At 36.4% G+C, this 17,067-nt stretch overlaps 1 protein-coding gene across 2 annotated transcripts in view; it reads left to right on the top strand.

Moving 5' to 3' along the window:
• The window catches only part of fstl5 (follistatin-like 5), a 1,124,912-nt gene that overhangs the window by 1,002,529 nt on the left and 105,316 nt on the right, over window positions 1-17,067 (top strand). Inside the window, exons 11-12 of one of the 2 annotated variants that reach the window (XM_039750328.1) lie at window positions 6,758-6,784; window positions 9,259-9,377. In XM_039750328.1, the coding sequence (XP_039606262.1) occupies window positions 6,758-6,784; window positions 9,259-9,377 (146 nt within the window). The remainder of the gene's footprint in view (window positions 1-6,757; window positions 6,785-9,258; window positions 9,378-17,067) is intronic. The other variant, XM_039750329.1, reaches the window with a different exon arrangement.

The following is a 17,067-nucleotide window of genomic DNA, read 5'->3' as shown; positions in this document are numbered from 1 at the left end:
TATAAATTGCATAGCAGAAATCAAATCCTGGTTTTCTTAAATTTTTCTTAAATTAAATAGTGACAAAACTGAGGTTCTCCTCATTGGTACAAAAGCAACATTTTCCAAAACTGATCATTTTTCCTTTGTTATTGATAATTCCTCTGTCTCCCCTTCCCCACAGGTTAAGAGTCTGGGTGTCATCCTTGACAGCACTTTATCTTTTCAGTCCAACATCAATTACATCTCCTGGTCTGCATATTTCCACTTGCGTAACGTAACATTAATCGTATTCGCCCACGCCACTGCTATCCTTGTTCATTGCCTTGTCACTTCTCATCCCGATTATTGCAATTCCCTTTTCTTTGGTCTTTCTCGCAGATTTCTTAATAAGCTTCAACTGGTCCAGAATTTGGCTGCCCGCATCATTACTAGAACCCCCTCTATTCACCATATCACTCCCGTCTTGCAGCAGCTTCACTGGCTTCCGGTTAATTTCCGCATTCAATTCAAAATTCTCCTGTTAACACTCAAGGCTACCCACAACCTTGCCCCTCCATTCTGTCTGACCTCCTCCATGTCTCCATTCCCTCCCACACCCTTACATCCTCTTCCTCCATCCACTTCACCGTCCCCTTCGTCCATCTTACCACCATGGGGAGCAGAGCAACTGAATGCTGTGGAACTCACTACCATCTGAGCTTAGAAATATTGAACCATTTTCACTTTTCAAGTCTAAACTTAAACAAATGAGTTTTAAGACTGCTTTTTCTGTTTATTTACAACTTCTCTATCTGATTTAAATTTTTAGTTTTGTTTTTAATGTGTGTTTTATCTATTGTGCAGTATCAAGTGTTTAGAAAGGCGCCTATGAATTAATAAAATGTATTATTATTATTTTGTCTGCCTTCTATTACTTCCATTTTGTGTTCAGCTTGAATGGCTGCTGCCATATTGCTTTGTAGAAAAATCACTCATGGATACTCCCATATTTTGTGGCTTGTAAAGTCATCACGGTGCCCCTGTATAAGATGGTGGCATGCATAATCTAGTATCAAGACTTCATTTATTGACAGGAAGATTTTTTAAATTGAATTGACAAATGTAAAATGCTTAGAGAATTAAACTTGACCTGTTTTGACTCTGATTTATGGTTTTGTTTTGACTTTCAGGTTCTGATTTCTATCTTATGCTACTGACCTTGGCTTATTGACTGTTTTTATTGATTATCCCTTTAAGTTGTTTGCATCTCTGCCGCTCTGAAATTAAAATCCTAACAAGCTGGGCATTAGTGCATAGACTTTCAACTTCTGCTGCAGTTTGCTTTTTTTTTTTTTTAGAAGATTTTTATTTCTATTTGGAAGACTAGACACACACTGTGTTTTGTAAGTACTTATTGGCTATTAATTATTATTTTAAATAGCACATTAAATAAGAAAAGTTATACAGTATTTTTTAATAATTATAGAGGCATTCAGAACTTCAGAATTCAAATTTTTAACATTACTTTCCTTTTGATATTAATATTGGTAAAGCATAGCAGGCACTTAGCTTGAGATACTCCCTTTATGAAGGAGATGAAAATATCTGTAAATTATCAATAAAATGTGCATTTTTAAAATCTGTTGAGCATTATTTTATTGACTTGCTGTAGGAGTATGAAATGACAAAATATAATGCAAAGAAAATCCTTTTAAAAGTAATAATGCAAATAGTTGTATGAAATTGAACAAAATTGCTGTAATTTCCAAAAAAAGGTACACAATCACAGTTATTTATGTTCATAAATTGCATGGAATTTTACAAATGAAGAAAATGTAAAATAATAAACACAAGTCACTTAGCACAATTACGTATCTTTATGTTCTTCATTGTACACTTCTGCAACCTGGATGTGAAACAGGGTAAAAGTATGAACTGTAACTACAAACTGTTTTATACACTGTAATTATGAAACAGCCTAATCTTTCAGTACTTTGCTTAGCAGAAATGATTCTATTTTAAAATATGAGGATTAAAAAAAGAAATTAAGTACTGTGAGAAATCATTAGTATTTATTGAATAATAATTAAATGTACTACAATTAAGACTAATTACAGTGGGATAAATAAAAAAATGGAACAAAGAATAACTGTAGTCCTCTAAAAAGAAATGAATACTAAGCAAAAGAAGACAAAAGGTTTAAATAAAAAAAAAATAGTAATAATAACTTCTAATGAACTCTATCCAAGTAAACTCCTAAAGCAGAAACCTAATGATTAAAAAATGGTCAAGGCTGGACATCAGACAAATTCACTATTGTATACTATTATCAAAGTTATCATAACAGAAAATGTTGAATAAAAGTCTGGACCAAAAAGCATAACCAATACAATAACCCTTTAAAATGGAGGATTTACCTTAAACAATCAAAGCAAATCACAGCCTCAGCCTCATTCTTTAAACCCCCTCAAGGGATGGCACAACCACCTGCAGTGGCACCTGTGAGACATGCAGTGGATTGACTAGAGGCCCTGCCCTTTACGGCACCACAGTAAATACTTTGTAATTAACAATAATCGCCCATTTATGTCATGGTCTGAGGCATCACTTCACTACTGATGGAGTTTGGCACATTTTTGTAGACGCTATGGTTACTGTTCGTGAAAAAATAAAAAAATATTCTCTCCTTGGGAACACTTTTAGTGAACTTTTTTTTACCTCTGAAGTCCATTTTGTGTTTGCTGTGTGTGACGCTGTTTTGTTATTCCCATTGGTAAGATGCTACTCCTAGTTGCTGGGGGTACGGTCATTAAGGTCATGACCTTTGTTGTCATTAATGTGGCAAAGTTTACGGTCAGCACTGGCAGCCATGTTTTATCAGAGTTTGTGGATAACTTTGTGAAAAATCGGAACTATCTCCTCAGACTTTGACTTTGAATTACATTCTGGCTTTGATGTTTGATTTATTTTGATGCTTGTTGGTTATTGACTAGTTTGACTTTGTCCGATTTAATGATTCTTTAGTTCTCTCTCAGCCCGGCTTTACTTCAGTGTACCAGTAGAAAGAGTCCCAGATTCACCATGTTGGCTCTCAGTCAGTGTGTTTCGTTTTAACGTGTGGTCATGGTAATGACTTTACCAACTCGAGGATAGATGTGGTTGAAAAAGTGCAAAAATCCTAATGTTTCAGATGCATTTTTTTTTTTTTTTTTTCTTTTTATTAACATCTTGAATGCCATTTTAGGTCCTTGATTGGTGCCATTTTCAGTAAATGTCATTAGTCTGCCTCCCACATTTCTAGGGGCGCAATGGGATGAAAGGTCAGCTAGGGGTTCTCTTCTTTATCTGATCTACCAACACCAAAACACTTTTAAAAATCCTTTGCTAAAAGTCTTCTTGTGAGTCTTGTTCAGTTTGCTTGTGTCTTTTGATCACAAATTTTGTCTTCCATTTTGGCTTTGGTTCAGTTCTAAAGTTTACCTGCCAGCTCTCTGTGAGGACAATACTTTATTCTGTTATTAAATAAGCCTAGACGGCTTTAGGAATTTTTGGAAAGTTTGCTTTATTATTTATACTGTATTTTCCTCCTATTAGTTGTAGTTGTAGGCACTGCCATTTTTTTTAAATGTTATTATGCGTCACTTGGTTGCTGTTGAGTGACGAGTTTAAATTCCAGCCCAATGACCTAATACCTATCTGTGATTTGGATACAAATGTTAAACTCTTTTTTCGTGAACTTTAATTTTTGTCATGCTGTTGCATATCTTTAGATTTTTGTCCAAAAAATGAACTTTTAGACTCCTGTTGCAACAAAATTCCTTAAACTTAGCTGTACGTTTTTCACGTTGTCCTTACAATTTGAATCTTTATTGTTAACTAAAAATGTAGGAATTACTTCTATGAATGATACCCATGCTTCTTGTTCCATGCTGTTTATTGGCATATCAAATTCTGCATCAGAAATTGTTTTCTTAGATCAGGTCTGGCAAAAATGCACTCTTTCAATTTAGCCTCAGATTAGACAAAATCCATAAAACAGGCTCCATCTTATGATATAGCTTAGGCAAACTGCTTCATTAAACCAAACTGAATATGAAGCGGTGGTGGCAGCCCTTTATCTGGATCCTCCAAGCTAGAGTCTAATGGCACCAAGCTGTAGCTTTTTTAAATTTGGCTCTTTCTTCTGAACATAATGTCAATTCCTGCCTTGGCTTTCCCACTCACAATGAAAAGCTGGGAATTTTGTATGCCTAGACTGCTGATGCAGTAAGATATGTAGACCTTTCAGGTCCCTACATATAAACCAGCAGTGCTCATTGTAGTTAATAACTTATGAAAAGTAACTGTTTTGCTTAAACAATCATTTTAATATTAGAAATTATTAAATTCTAACAAATTGTTGTTAAAATATTAGTATGTAACTAATTATAGTGGAAAAGCGATAAAAAAAACTGCTGACAGCTAAAAAATATGTTATCTGAAAAAATATTACATGGTACTGAAAAATGTTTTTCATTTTTAAGTTTAGCACCAAAAATATTTAGAAATCACATGAAATAATGAAAACATTTTTTTCAGTGTATACCTGTGTTGTCTTAGTTGTTTCTGGTAAAACACAAAAATACAAAGAGGACTGGGCGGTCTCTTGGTCTGGAACCCCTACAGATTTTATTTTTTTCTCCAGCCTTTGGAGTTTTTTTTTGTTTTTTCTATCTACCCTGGCCATCGGACCTTACTCTTATTCTATGTTAATTAATGTTGACTTATGTTTATTTTTTATTGTGTCTTCTATTTTTCTATTCATTTTGTAAAGCATTTTGAGCTACATTTTTTTTGTATGAATATGTGCTATATAAATAAATGTTGATTGATTGATTGGTATAATCAGAAATGGTAGATGGAAGTTATTAAAAAGTCATTTCTTGAATTAGTTCCTGGCCATAACTTAAAAGTCTGCCCTAGTCAGTCAGTAGTGGCCACTTGGACATTATTTGAATCCCGGGGACCACTCCAGATGGCCAGTTATTTTGTCCTGATGAAAGACAAACCTTTTCGAGTGGAGAAGAATCAAAAACTAGATATGAAATGCAAGGTAGAAATGAAAGTTTGTGAAGGTGCAATCTCAGGACTCAATTAAATACAGACACACATACTCATATGAAGGAAATTTAGATCCACTAAGTAACAATATGTGTTTAGTAAGCTGGATGAAGGCAGTCCACTCGGGGAGAGTTCACATGTACAAACTCCATGCGGACAGTGCCCAGGAATCCAGGTGTTTTGTACTTCACAATGTAAGAAGTGGGCATGGTGCCACCTTACTAGATGTGTGGCAGTTTTATTGGTGTCATAGCAGGTGCAATAGTGTGGACATACGATTTTTGTGGTGTTTTTTTTTTTGTTACTTAAGACAACTCATAATACTGAAAATACTCAAAGGAAAGGTTACTGCTGCCTGTAATTTAGAAATGCTTTTGAATTGTGATACGATGGACTAAAAAGGTCAAGCCTGACATTTTCACTTTAGAGATTTCTCTAAAACTTGTTATTGAGTTTATATAATTGTATCTTAAGTCATCCATTGTTAACAGTGAAATAAAACTGAATAAGTAAATCGTTAGTAAATCATAAAAGATTAGTAAATGAATGTGTTTGTACTCCTATTTGATACATAAATTGGTAGGTATCATTTGTTTGATTTTCATACCTGTTATATTTTTAAATCTATCCATTCATGTTCGTAACCCCCTACTTTATATCAATACAGCATATCAAAGAGCCCAGGTTAATTCCTTTAATAAAAATGTATCTTAACTTGGAAGAGATCCAAGTGTGCCAAAGGGAATGACACACACAAAGGCAATTCAGAATTAGAAAGTGAGCTGACAACATGTCTGTAGTTCACAGGGAGTTTCTTGACCTAGAGTGGAATACACAGTAGATATGCAAGTTAACTAACCGGCAGAGCTAAAGAAGATGATGTGCAGCCTGGGTGCCAAATAGCATAGCTGTCTGAGAGCATATTAATAATATCGCACTGTAAAATGCCCAGCAATGTTACACGCAAGCCCTCAATTTAATATGTCATCCTTTGCAGAGAGCAACCCATTTCTTACACCATTATCAAGACTGATTTCACCCATAGTGGCCACTTGGTGGTCCATGTGGCTGGCCAGCCCTCTAACTGGCTTGTCTGTGGAACATAACTTTTATTATGTTGTTTAGTTATTCCTGTTTTTAAACTTTTTTTATTATCGGGTATATTACATATACTTTATGTGATCTGTAATTTAAATGGAGTCAAACATGTCTTGGAAATACTTAAAGGCTGATTTTATAACCCTGCATTTTTTGGTGTTCAGGTTTTAAATTTCATCCAAACACAAATCATCTTTTACAGTATTATTCATATTAGCTATTTTTATTACTGATTTCTGAATGGGGCGTGATTGCAGTAGTGCTTGTAAGCTGTATTTAACTGTACAATGTTCACATTTCTCTTCTCTGCCTCCCTCTAATACCCTATACAAAGGAAATACAAATAACATGATCTTTTCCTAACCTGATAACTTTTATAATTTGTGCAGTGCTGCCCTTATGAATAATCTGGGACTATTTTCCTTTAATTACTCCTTCTCCTTCTGCCTGTGAATAATTTCTGATATCTCAGAGCGGCAATTACCTGCAGCTCGTAGTCCTGTAAATGGGAGGTAGCAGCTATCAGTTTTATCAAACCAGTTTTTGAATTCTTTCAACTATTAAATGGATTTCTCTTTCTTTTCTCTTAATGCTTCAGTTGCAAACATACTATGGCGAGAAGAAGGTATCTCACGTTTTTTAGTGTATGCTCTGTAGATAGATGAATAATGCTTCACCTTATTTAATTTCACTTCAGCCAATATTCTCTCAAGTAGTTTGCAGACACGTTCAATTGAAAAAAAAAAATGTAAAAATCATTGAAAAGATTGTTAAAATGTTTATGTGATAGTAAACTGGCAAAAATGGAAAACGCAACACCAGGAAGGCAAAGTCCAATCTCCCATAAAGTTGACACATATGATAATGCTGATATGAAATAATTTAAGAGATACGCAAGGCTGTTGGGCACCTTTATTAGGCAAATGTCCTGTAAGTTCAAAATGAGCCAAATTGAACATAAGAACAATGTATGATGAGAACAAACCATTCAGTCCTAGAGACATCTTGTCAGTACCTGTTCAGCAGACTTTTTCCAAATATCATCAAGTAGAAATTTAATGGTACCAAAGGGTTAGATATTTTTAATATTTTACTCATTCCCCACTCGTTTTTCTAGTGAATGCTGGCACTCTCCACCCCAAGTGCTTATTCCCCCGTACCTCTTTTTTCTTTATGTCCGTTTAATTCCTTGTTTTTCTTCCCGTTATTCTCGTCCATTCATGAAGGTTCTTCTATTTTGTTGAATGTGTCTTTTTATAGTTTTCTTGTATTCGATCAAGAAGAGCGTTTTGTATCAAACGTTTTCTTCTTTGTATTATGCCTCGATCATACCGGCTGATGCTTTCAAATACCAAAGGTTTAGGGTTAGAGTTAGGGTTAGGGTCTCTAGTACACCATTTGCCTTGATTTTCATTTTTCTAAGAACTTCATCAAAATGTTTTGTAGATCTGTGCAGATGAACATTACTGACGGACACAGGTTATTGTTCAGGTGTTGGCTTTTTTTGTATCTCATTATTATTTGACTGCTAATTAAGAAAGAAGGAAATAATTAAGGGGTCTGAGTCTTAATATTAATTGACAATGCTATTTTAGGCAAATTAGACAATTAGCAGCAAAAGGTTGAGAGTATATGTTGTCTCAACCCACCACACAATAAACCACCTGGATTGGGACCTGAGTACAGCGGGTGACACCTCAGCACCACACTGGAAACAGTGTGAGGCTTTCTATGGAGTGCTACAACCCCCAAATTTTTCTTATCAAGTTGGAGGACCTGCTTGCAGGGCTGGATGCAGATTAATGTCATATCCAGGACAGAGTAATTGCAGATTAAGGGCATTGCTCAAGGGCCCAACCGAGTAGAGTAGGGGTGTCTAACTCCAGTCCTGGTGGGCTGCAAAGGCTGTAGGTTTTCATTCTAACCATCTTCTTAATTAGTGAGCTGAGTTTGCTGCTGGACACCCCTGGAGTACAGTCACCTCTGGCGTTGACGGGAACTGGTTACTAATTAAGAAAAGGGTTAGAATGAAAACCTGTAGTCATAGTAGTGCTCCAGAACTGGAGTTGGAGACCCCTTTTCTAGATAGTTCTTTTAGAGTGTGTGTCCTTTCAAACTGGTATCATACACTTTGCACAATGGAGGCCTTTCATCCAGTTTGGACTGAAGCTCCTCAAACAAACACACCTCTCAATAAACGACTACAGTTGAAACAGCTCTTAACATAAGAAATGTGACAAATGAGAGAAGACCATTCAGTCTGTTTGTTTAGCTAATAGCTAAGTTGTCCCTAGTGTCTTCTCCAGATTCTTCTTAAAGGCTGTCAAAGTTTCTGCTTCTTTGACATGTCTCAGTGGTTTGTTTCAGAGTTCCTCAACCCTTTGCCTAAAGAAGAGCTTCCTGGCTAATGTCTTAAATGCACTTCCCATTAATTTGATTGGTTTAGGTACAACAAAATGTGTAGTATACACTACACACAAAACCTCATTAAATATTAATCTTCATAATGGACAACGGCCACATCTTCCATCACAACTTATGCCAGGATATTGAGTCGAACACTTGATCATTTACATAAGTAGCTATAAATCCATGCCAAATTTGATAGAAAGTGGGTAATGCTTTCATGGTGATGCAATTTCAATTTTTGCCACTGTAATCACTATAGAAACTTATTAAAAGTCTATAAAAAGTATTGCTTCATTTGCAGAAAAAAATATTGTGACTTTCACTTTATGTCAGTAACATAGCTACACCGTACTTATGGTGCCCTTCTGTGGAGTAAACTATATTAGATTACGATTTCCCATATCTGTGTAACCTTGTGAAACTTTTTGTAGCTAGTATTATTATTTTTCTGTGTTTCTTAAAAAATACAATAAACCATTTCATTTCCATCCATTCGATTTAAGTTAAAGATATTCCAGATATTGAGTATGTTGTAACATAACCAAAATGGGTTAAAATTATACCTATAACTGACAAAAAATGACCTTTTTGAAATGTATTGTGCCAATAGAAGTGTGAAATTTTTGTAGGTGCCGTTTGTAGTTCTACAAGCGGTGCTGCTCTTCATTTGTCATCATTTTAATATTCTAGGTATTGGAATTGGAAATATGTTTTATGTATTCTATGAAGATGGAATCAAGGTCATTCAGCCAATCGAATGTGAGATCCAGAGACATATAAAGCCTAGTGAAAATCTTCTAGGACTCCTGGTAAGGATATGATAACATTCTTTTCTTCTGACCAACTTTTTACAAAGAATGAATAAATTGATAAAAAACTTAAAGTTCATTCTAATTGAATTTGATAATATTGCAAAGATAATTCTTTATTGGTGTGTTAATTGATTAACCTTAATTCTTTAAGTCAGATAAAAAAGTAAACCTACGTTTTAGTTTTTAGGACAAAATGAGCACTAAGATGTACAATGCTATATTACAAGATAAGCAGTACATTGCATTTGCATATCGTGTTCATACAAATACTGTTTGAACTTTGAATACAATTAAGTGGCTGTTTTTTTTTCTCCAGCAACTCACCAGTATGAGAAAATCCCCATACAGTATATGATATGCCATTCAATGTGCCTTGATGTCTAGTTTTGCCCCATCTGCTTCTGGCCCTCTAAACCTGAAAACCCCTTATTTTTAGACTATTGTTGGACCATATTTTGTGCAGGAAATGACACCTTTCTGATGAAGAGTAAACTAATAGGAGCCTTTAGTAAAAATGAACAGAAGAACTTGAAGTTGTGCATGCAACACCAAATGACTCAGGGGAGTCACCCTTTAACTTTGGAAAGATGGAGATTGGTAATACAGACATGTGGAATGTTGTTTTTTGCTATTTTAAGGTTTTATATTTGTTGTTTTACCGTTGGCCATAGCCCTTTGACAGCCAGTAAAAAATTATATATTTCAAAAATAAGTATGTGGGGTATAGTTTTAGATCTTTTCATGGTCAGTAATTATGAACATAATTTTATTTAATCTCTTATTGGGGATTTACCTCTCAATGGGCCTTTATCAGGGGGTGGAAAATTACAAATTTCTATTAAAATTGAGAATTTTTCTGACTTTACATGTTTATACTGAAGTACACTTTTTTTAGTATTTTTTTTATTCTTGTTTAGTATGCACTTCTACCTCATGAAGTAAATCATTACATTTCTTATGTACACACCAAATTAGGACAGCTTATGCTAATTCTGACTTTTTTATGGTGTTGTTAGACTATAGTTGCTTAATGGACACAAAAATATATTATTTTATAACCAACAACTTGTACATTCTGATGCAAGGCCTGGTAGGGACCTGTACTGCAGTTCATTTGATTTCATGCTGAACAGGAGTTGGGCTGTAAGCAGCTCGGATGCAAGGTGCACTGGAAGTGGCAACACTACTAGTGACAGATGTTTTACTACCAATTCTAGGACACAAGTATGGATGAACTATTGTTGACCACAGTATATAGGTCAGGAATTCCTCCTGCCTTAATAGATGTATATATTTCCCACTTCCCAAAGTGGGCAGCTGGGGATGACTTGGCACTTAAATAGAACCTGTGTTCCAGAGCAGAGGTAAGTCAGAGGACGGCTCTAGTAGTTCCATGAACTTTTTTTTTGTTTAATTTTATTTTCAAAAGTAGAACATTACAATGCCATACTATTCAGTGAAACAATTAACAATAGAAAAACAGATGCAACCATCCATCCATCATCCAACCCGCTAGAGTATATCCTAACTACAGGGTCACGGGGGCCAATCCCAGCCAACACAGGGCGTAAAGCAAGAAACAAACCCTGGGCAGGGCGCCAGCCCACTGCAGGGTGTGCACACACACACATGCCAAGGACAATTTAGAATCGGCAATGCACCTAACCTATATTTCTTTGGACTGTGGGAGGAAACCAGAGTACCCGGAGGAAACCCATGCAGACACGGGGAGAACATGCAAACTCCACGCAGGGAGGAGCCGGGAAGCTAACCCGGGTCTCCTAACTGCGAGGCAGCAGTGCTACTACTGCACCACCGTGCCACCCCCAGATACAACTATTTACTTCAAAATCAAAACAGAGAAAACAAAAGAAACCTAGAAATACAAAAAAAGAAAGGCAAAGCAAGAATCAACCCCAAGCTAAGAGAAAGCGAAAAAGAAGAGAGATTCAAGCAAAGAAATATATGTATGTATATATATGTATATATGTGTGTGTATATATATTGTGACAGATAGGGGGCGCTTCTGCTCCCTTGAACCCCTGTCCACAACTCCAGACACCAGGTAAAAGTCCAATAATTGACTTTATTCTTCAGCCACAGTGCACAAACTACCCTCTCCTCCACAATACTCATACAAATCACAATACTCAATAATAATACACAATCCTCCACTCCCAGACGCGTTGCCACCCTTCCACCCAGCTTAGCTCGCCATCTGGGAGCTTCCACAGTCCTTTTATATACCCTGACCCGGACGTGTTCTCAATCCCCAGTCCATGTGATCCTGTATCACTTCCGGGTCAGGTAAAATGTTCTTTTCTTCACCCCGGAACTTCCTTCTTCCTTTGACGAACTTCCGGGTTAAAGGGCACAAATAAGTCTTCGGTCCTCCCTGAAGCTCCCTCTTGTGGCCCCTGTGGTATCCAGCAGGGTTTTGTATAAAAACTACATGTCCCATGACTCCCTGCTGGTCTTCGGGGCACCTCCATACTGCAGGGAGGGCTCCATCTGGTGGGTTGGGGATATTGGCTGGGATGACAAGCCGGCCACATCTCACAATATATATATATATATATATGTATATAAAACATTTCAACTATAATAGCACAATTAAGAGAAATAACACATAAGAAAGTCAATCACAGGCCCAGCATGTTTATTCTAAAATAATATTAATGAATTCTTGCCACGTTTTAAAAAGTTTTTGACATATCCTCTAAAAGAGAATTCAGTGTTTTTCAAATTTGAGATAATACAGAACATTGCTTACCTGCTGAGTTACAGAAGGTGGGTTGGGATTCTTCCTGTTCAGCAGATATGTCTATATACTAGTAGTGTAGTTTAGGCTGTTACAATTGACTTCTCCCTATGCATTTTAATGCTGTCTGGTAGTACACCAAATATCGCCATTAGTAGATTAGTAGTGATTGTGACACAGAGGCTGTTTGAGAAGTATGTAAAGATTTTTTTTGTCCAAAATGTTCTTAATTTAATACATTCCCAAAACATGTGTTCTAGTGATGCTGGAGCTTGATGGCAATGATCAAATGTTCATTGCATTTTTGACAATTTTCAACAAGATAAATGTGATTGATGAGAGACCATTACTTTAATTATGGTATGCTTGGCACATACAGAACTAGAGTGTATTTTGTGTATGGCTGAGTTCCAGTTGGGTCCCTAGGGTCTTTGAAGGGTAGATTCTTTAAAAAATCTTCATCAAGACTAACCTGTATAGCTGCCGAGATAGATGTAGGTGTGAGATGCTGAAGGTTAGGCAGGTTTCATTTAACTAAATTACTAATTTGCATATAGGAAAAAAATGTTTAATTGTGCCTTAATTCTTGTGTTAAACTGTGATTAGTTTTGATAACATGGAAAAATATGATTATCATGTATACAACAAATATGAGATTTTCTACCTTGAAATGTGTCTTCCATTGGTTCTGATATTAAAGTAATTGGTGGATGACCGGATTACTGGTAAATTAATGATAGCTGGTTTTGATTTAAGCACAGAACAGGGCACACAAGAAAGATTTAGAACTGGATTTCCTCCAAAATGTAAGCCAGGCTGATGTACCGTAAATTCATGAATTTTTGCCAAAATTTTACTGTGTGTATAGACTTGCATTGGATGTGACAATCAATCAATCAATCAACATTTATTTATATAGCACATATTCATACAAAAAAATGTAGCTCAAAGTGCTTTACAAAATGAATAGAGAAATAGAAGACACAATAAAAGATAAACATAAGTCAACATTAATTAACATAGAATAAGAGTAAGGTCCGATGGCCAGGATGGATAGAAAAAACAAAAAAAAAACTCCAAAGGCTGGAGAAAAAATAAAATCTGTAGGGTTCCAGACCAAGAGACCGCCCAGTCCCCTCTGGGCAATCTACCTAACATAAATGAAACAGTCCTCTTTGTATTTAGGGTTTTCATGGAAGGACCTGATGATGATGGTCACGTAGACTTCTGGCTTTCAGTCCATCAATGTTGGTGCATCATGATGCTTTGAGTAGGTGGTGGTGGCGCAGGCCGCCACCACAAAGAAACCGGAAAAGAAACAGAAGAGAGTTGGGGTCAGTATGGATTTTGGAGCCACTGTGAATAGTTATTATGAAGAATTGAACATACAGAGTATCAGGATTAAGTTAAAGTGAAGTTATAAAAAGGCCATGTTAAAGTAATGTGTTTTCAGCAGTGTTTTAAAGTGCTCTACTGTATTTGCCTGGCGAATTCCTATTGGCAGGCTATTCCAGATTTTAGGTGCATAACAGCAGAAGGCCGCCTCACCACTTCTTTTAAGTTTAGCTTTTGGAATTATAAGGAGACACTCATTTGAAGATCTAAGGTTACGATTTGGAATATAACGTCAGGCATTCCGATATATAAGATGGAGCGAGATTATTTAAGGCTTTATAAACCATAAGCAGTATTTTAAAGTCAATCCTGAATGACACAGGCAACCAGTGTAGTGACATCAAAACTGGAGAAATGTGTTCGGATTTTCTTTTCCCAGTTAGGATTCTAGCAGCTGCATTCTGCACTCGTTGCAAATGATTTATGTCTTTTGGGTAGTCCTGAGAGGAGTGCGTTACAGTAATCTAGTCTACTGAAAACAAAAGCGTGAATTAATTTCTCAGCATCTTTCAATGATATAAGAGGTCTAACTTTAGCTATGTTTCTTAAGTGAAAAATGCTGTCCTAGTGGTCTGATGAATATGCGATTTAAAATTCAGATTACAGTCAACGGTTACCCCTAAATTTTTACTTCCGTCTTAACTTTTAATCCTAGTGCATTAAGTTTATTTCTGATAACCTCGCTGAATCCATTATTGCCAATTACTAAAATTTCAGTTTTCTCTTTATTTAGTTTGAGAAAATTACTATTCATCCATTCAGAAATACCAGTAAGACATTGTGTTAGTGAATGAGAGTCGGAGTCATCAGGTGCTATTGATAAGTACAGCTGTGTGTCATCAGCATAGCTGTGGTAGCTCACGTTGTAACCTGAGATAATCTGACCTAACGGAAGCATGTAGATTGAGAATAACAGCGGACCCAGGATAGAGCCTTGTGGAACACCATATCGGATATCATGTGTCTTTGAGATTTGATTACCACAACTCACAAAGAATTTTCTCCCTGCCAGGTAGGATTCAAACCAATTTAAGACACTGCCAGAGAGGCCCACCCATTGACTAAGGCGATTTCTAAGAATATTATGATCAATGGTGTCAAATGCAGCACTCAGATCTAAGAGGATGAGAACAGATAAATGGCCTCTGTCTGCATTTACCCGCAAGTCATTTACTACTTTAACAAGTGCAGTTTCTGTGCTGTGATTTGTTCTGAAGCCTGACTGAAAAGTATCAAGAATAGCATGTTTATTGAGGTGGTCATTTAACTGCATAATGACTGCCTTCTCTAGAATTTTACTTAAGAAGGGCAGGTTAGAAATGGGTCTAAAATTTTCAAAGGCAGAGGGGTCAAGATTATTTTCTTGAGCAGGGGTTTAACTACAGCAGTCTTAAGACAGTCTGGAAAGACCCCGTATCTAATGACAATTAACTATGTCCAGAATATTGTCAATTAGCACGCCTGATATTTCTTTGAAAAACCTGGTTGGTATTGGGTCAAGGACGCAGGTGGAGGGTTTCAGTTGAGAGATTATACTATGTAATTCAGGTAAATCTATCCTGGTGAAAGCATTTAATTTGTTTATAACGGAGTACCGGGGCTTTGGAGGTTCTGCAGTGTTGGGGAGATATACTATGTTATCTCCAATATCATTTTTGAGTGAAAAATACAGCAATGTTCTCACAGGTTTCACTGGAAGTATTCTGGGGGCATTCCTTTGTGTTACCTGGGTTTAACAGACGATCAATTGTTGAAAATAAGACTCTGGGATTACTAGCATTGTTATTTATAATATTAGAGAAATAGCAGCGCCTCTCAAGGCGGACTGTGTTATTGTATTCTGTTATTTTAGCCTTCAATATCTCATAGTGGATAGTTAGTTTAGTTTTCCTCCATTTACGCTCAGCTCTACGACATGTTCTTTTTAAATCAGACACTCTTTGGGTCTTCCATGGAATAACAGTACTAGAGGATTTTTAACTGTCTTTTCAGGTGCAACTATGTCAACAGCAGTTCTTACTTTAGAATTAAAGTTTTCCACTTTACTATTTACATTATCCTCGCTATTATAGCTGGCATTATAAACGGACTGATTGCTTAGAATAGTTGTAAGCTTTAAAGCTGCTGATGAGTCAAAGAAGCATTTTTTAACAAAATGCTTCTCATGAGCGTTTTCTATCTTTATTTCTATATTAAATAGTAGAAGGAAATGGTCTGATAGACCGATATCAGTGACCTGCTTTATATCAACTTTAAGTCCTTTAGTAATCACTAAGTCTAACGTATGACCTGCTTTATGTGTAGGCTGATTAACGAGCTGCCTCAAATCAAAAGAGTCCAGGAGGTTCATGAATTCCTTTACCTTTTGGTCACACTGATTGTCGAATGAAAGTTAAAGTCGCCGACTATTAAGAGTGCGTCATAGTTTGTAACTAAAATTGACATTAAGTCAGAGAATTCCTCAAGGAAAAACGCGTTATATTTAGGAGGTCTATACACGGATAATACAAGAACGTGAGAATCTCCATGAATAACAACGGCAAGATACTCAAAGGACTTAAATTTACCAAAACTAACATCTTTACATTTTAATCGGCTCGAGTAAATGTTTGCCAAACCGCCTTTTTCCCTGGCGGTCGCACGAGTAAAACTGTAATCCGAGGCGCAGATTCGATTAAAACTGCCGCCCCATTGGAATTAAGCCATGTTTCATTTAGCGCAATAAAATCAATCTTTTTATCACTAATAAGATTGTTTATAAAAAATGTCTTGTTAGTTAGACAAGGATGGATAGGATTAGAAATGAGTACATTAGAGGGTCAACTCAAGTTGGATGGTTGGGAGACAAAGTCAGAGAGGCGAGATTGTGTTGGTTTGGACATGTGCAGTGGAGAGATGCTGAGTATATTGGGAGAAGGATGTTAAAGTTAGAGCTGCCAAGAAAGAGAAAAAGAGAAGGTTTATGGATGTAGTGAGAGACGGCATGCAGGTGATGAGGGTAACAGTGCAAGATGCAGAGGACAGGGAGATATGGAAACAGATGATCCGCTGTGGTGACCGCTAACGGGAGCAGCCAAAAGAACTAGAAAGTAAAATGAAAAGTTATGTAGTGCCCTTCCATTTTCTGCTTTGGACCTTTGCAGAGTCTCCTTTTGAATGTGCCCCTATGACATTTTTGACTTTGGTAGTCTGAACACCAAAAGTATCTTTTAAACTCCAGCCAGGAACTGTAGATTAAGTCCTAAGCAATTCTTGACAAGACTGCCCTGAATATAGTCATTAACTGGAGACTGAAAGATCATTTTGTACACCAGAGCAGCATATTTGGAGTTGGGAGATATAGTAGTGGTGTGTGTGCAGTGGATGGCTCTGTCCTTTCTCCTCTCTTATTCTGCATTCTAAAAGCACTGCACAGTGATTTTTACAGTTATAACACATTTAGAAGTATTTTGAGTTTTTCTGTAACTTTGAATACATAAATCTCTTTCATTGGTTTCCTGTGAGTTTGTTTTGTATCCTAATAATGACAAA

This window comes from Polypterus senegalus, chromosome 4 (assembly GCF_016835505.1).
Source record: "Polypterus senegalus isolate Bchr_013 chromosome 4, ASM1683550v1, whole genome shotgun sequence".
Lineage (NCBI taxonomy): Eukaryota > Metazoa > Chordata > Cladistia > Polypteriformes > Polypteridae > Polypterus > Polypterus senegalus.
The sequence above is the reverse complement of the archived record's forward strand: the minus strand, read 5'-3'. Positions and strand labels throughout refer to the sequence as shown.